Raw genomic sequence first — 3,658 nt, forward strand, 5'->3', positions numbered from 1 at the left:
GTTTCTCTTTCTTTTTACCATCAGAGGAAGTATTTATACACCCCTCTGCATTACTGTAAATGAGTCATCCAGGAGAGCAAGAGTATCAAATGGGCAACATTTCTTCACAATTACCCTAAAAAAACAGGCAAATTCTGCAATACTGGGTCTTTAGTAGCTACATGGCAGGGAATATCATCAGTAGACAATGGCCTCTCAGGTGGATAGGACATTGGCTGCACCTCTGTCAAGGCAGAATTCAGTTGCACCACTGGCAATGCAGACATCAGATTGACCTCTGACAAGGCAAATATTGGCTGCACCTCTGGCAAGGCAGACATCAGTGGACCCTCTCGGACCTCTGATAAACTGGAAGCCTTGGGTGACTGGGTGACACCGGATGAAAAAGCAACACTTGAAGTAGCAGCTGACATGGCAGCACTCTCCTCATGCATAAAGATGATACTGGTTCTTGACTGGCATAATTTATACACAGTTGATTAGCTCTGTGAAAAACTCGCTCTGCTTCAGTAAGAAGAGCACGAAGATCACTTGAACCCTTGATGCTCCCAGTAACTCTGAGATGCAGGTTTCATTTGGACAACCACATTTTATCTACTTCTTGAAGGTTTGGGATTGATTTTCTTTTCTTTTCTTGTCTGAATTTGTTGTTTGTTGATAGCAGTTTTCAACTCATCTCACTTCTGCATATGAATTAAGTTGCAAATGGTTGCCCCTTTAGCATGATCAAATACTTCTGATTTCAGAAGAAGCAGATACTGGTTCTTGACTGTGATATCATTTAGCACCATGCTAGTCTATGCAAGGACCACAACATTTTCCTTGAAAAAGAAAAAGAATCCAGCGCTCACTGAAGAGGTGGAAGAACCATCTTTCCAGGTTTTCTCTTATTTAGTCTACCATGATTTCAGTCTCTGGGGGGGCATTTTCCTGGGTATTAAGTCAATTGGACAGTCCCAGTCACGATGTGATGTTTCTTGCTTGTTGAACACAACCCGGAGCTCCACATAGGCTGTAGGAAGTAAGAGTTTCTTGGATGTAGATTTTGATCAGAGAGGAAGGATTTGCTTGAGACACTGATTGGTATAAGAGGAACCCCAGGCCAAGACTATTCTATCAAGGATAATTTGCTATCATCCACAGCCATGAGATAAATTGAAGTGGGCATAGATGTAATTGACAATGCTAATTTTCTTGCCAAGGTGGTTAAAAAGAAGTTTTCAGCTGCTCTAGAGTCGATCAGTAAAGATAAATACACAGACCTCATATGGTATTTCAGAGTCACTGATATGATACAATATTTTTTGCTAGAAATGCAAGGCATGGAAAGAAATCCCTAAGCTGACCTCTTTACCATCAATAAAGAATTTCTCAGGACATGAACCCAGCTAATGATTGGAACCTGCATGGCAATGGCACAACCTCTCCGGGAAGTGTTGTTTCCAATCTTCAGGCATAATTATTATTATTATTACTAGTTATTTATATAGCACACACATATTCGCAGTGCTTTACAGAGTATATTTGTCAATTCACATCAGTCCCTGTCCCAGTTTAGCTTACAATCTAAATTCCCTACCACATATGCACACACGCACACTAAGATTCATTTTTTTTGTTATACCTACCAGTATATTTTTGGAATGTGGGAGTAAACTGGAGCACCCAGAGGAATCCCACGCAAGCTCCACACAGTTAGGGCTGTAGTGGAAATCCCAAATGCATGGGTTCCTATATTTGGAAGAGGCTAGAAATGTAGACCCAAACTAAACTTTGGGTGCTCTACTCTACTCCTCTACTGTTCCCACTCTCAGAAATATAGGTCATTGTTTATTTGGAGCTCAGATGATAGAGTGCAAAACTGAAACACATTTTGTCCCACTGACTGTGAGCCTTGTCAGAGCCCTATGACATGTGATGCAGAGGACATTGTATGCCCAGGCTCATCAAAAATTCTCCAAAAGGTGGCTAGAAAGGTAGTATAGCCTGCCAGGATGGAGTCAGATCTTTTGCATAGAAGAGATGCTCATGACAAAGCTTTACAGGAGAGAAGGAAGATTATATACATGGTCTGTCAGTAGGGAAGTTTCTGGACTGCAGTTCATAGTGGATACCACATTGGTTAAGTAAAGCCCAGCAGGCCTTTACTGGAGTTGGAAATGGAGACTGGATGTTGCAGGAGAGGAAATGGACCTCGCTTGGTTTGCAATAGAGGTGAATCTTGATTAGCTGATGAGCCATAGATTGCATCCAGGCAATAATACAGGTCCTGTAGGAACTATATGAGTTGGCCATGATTCACATCTTGTTTCTACAGTCTGCTAGCCAAAAACTGTACTCGATCCATTTTTGGGGTTGGCTTCCCTGTCAATCCATTTGGCTAGTACAAACTATCATGGCACTAGGAGAATTGGGATTTGGGTCAGAGCCCTTTTGGCTAGCTGAGATGACTAAGACATTGATGAAGCTAGATGGCTGAATAATAATACCCTTCATGCAAGCCAGTTGCATTAGATGCTATAGGGATGTGATGTAGCAGTAGTGAATATATCAGAGACTGCCTGGAGATGGCAGTAGCAGCATATAGCTTTGCATGCGTTAATAGCGAAGAGTTCGCAGAAGTAAATCAGCACCAGAACAGTAGTTATAATGCTGATTTGCAGGACTGCAGATATGCAAGAGGCAGGAATGCACGTACTAGGAATACAGGATGCACTAAGCAGGATTTCAGGATTGCACAATGCAGATTAGCAGGATTGCACATAGCAGGACACAGGAATGCAGGATAGCACACTGGAACCTGGACCCGAAACACTCTTACCACTGAGGAATGACATTGTACTGACATTATTTTGCCAGCACCTTCGAGTTTAAATAGGGTACCTTTGTCACAATTGGCCCAGCTGATCATGTTACTGGGACCTGCCTGCTTTGGTTTAGCTGGACATTGGGTGATACCTTAATGGACATGTTCCTTGCAGAAAACAGATATAGTATGCCATCACACCTTGTGTTAATTGCAGATTCAGCACTCACATAGAGTGATAATGCTGTCACTCACAAAATGGTGGAGCTGCTAATTCACATTTGTGTGCTCACCAGAATTCATACAAGCAGAAACTGCAGTTAACCAAAGAGTGTGTGTGTGATGGCATACCATATCTGTATCATGCAGGGAACACATCCATTAAGGTGTCAGGTGGTATTTAATTGATTTTTTGAGTTTGAGTAGTAGAGATTCTGTAGAATTGTGAAATTTCAGGTCATGTGTAAAAAGCCTTAATGGGACATGTGAAACCGTAAGATTTTCTGCCTATGAAATTGCTTTAAAGTTAATATATATATATGCTTTAAAACTTAGAAACAAAGAAGTTGACAAGCCACTGCCAGCCCACCAGCCTTTCACTTACATGTCACTCTCTGCATATCTTCTTTTCCCTCACACTTCAAGCTCTGCTCTCCTGCTTTTCCCTCGCACCCCATATTTTACCCTCCTGGTTTTCCCTCACTCCACACACTCTGCCAATCGACTTTTATTTAATATTATGGGGTATGGGACAGTGAACACTGCATATAAGGATGACACAGTATGCCAGACACTAAGGAAATTATATGAGAACTCATGCCAGTGATAGCGGGATATGGGGGTACAGAGCAG

At 41.9% G+C, this 3,658-nt stretch overlaps 1 protein-coding gene across 1 annotated transcript in view; it reads left to right on the plus strand.

Moving 5' to 3' along the window:
• The first annotated feature begins 789 nt into the window (after positions 1 to 789).
• The window catches only part of LOC148540809 (uncharacterized), a 236,858-nt gene continuing 233,989 nt past the window's right edge, over positions 790 to 3,658 (plus strand). Inside the window, exon 1 of the mRNA XM_088481969.1 lies at positions 790 to 934. Coding sequence (XP_088338095.1) covers positions 790 to 934 — 145 coding nt within the window. The remainder of the gene's footprint in view (positions 935 to 3,658) is intronic.

Source organism: Taudactylus pleione, unplaced genomic scaffold (assembly GCF_031769625.1).
Source record: "Taudactylus pleione unplaced genomic scaffold, aTauple2 ptg000017l, whole genome shotgun sequence".
Lineage (NCBI taxonomy): Eukaryota > Metazoa > Chordata > Amphibia > Anura > Myobatrachidae > Taudactylus > Taudactylus pleione.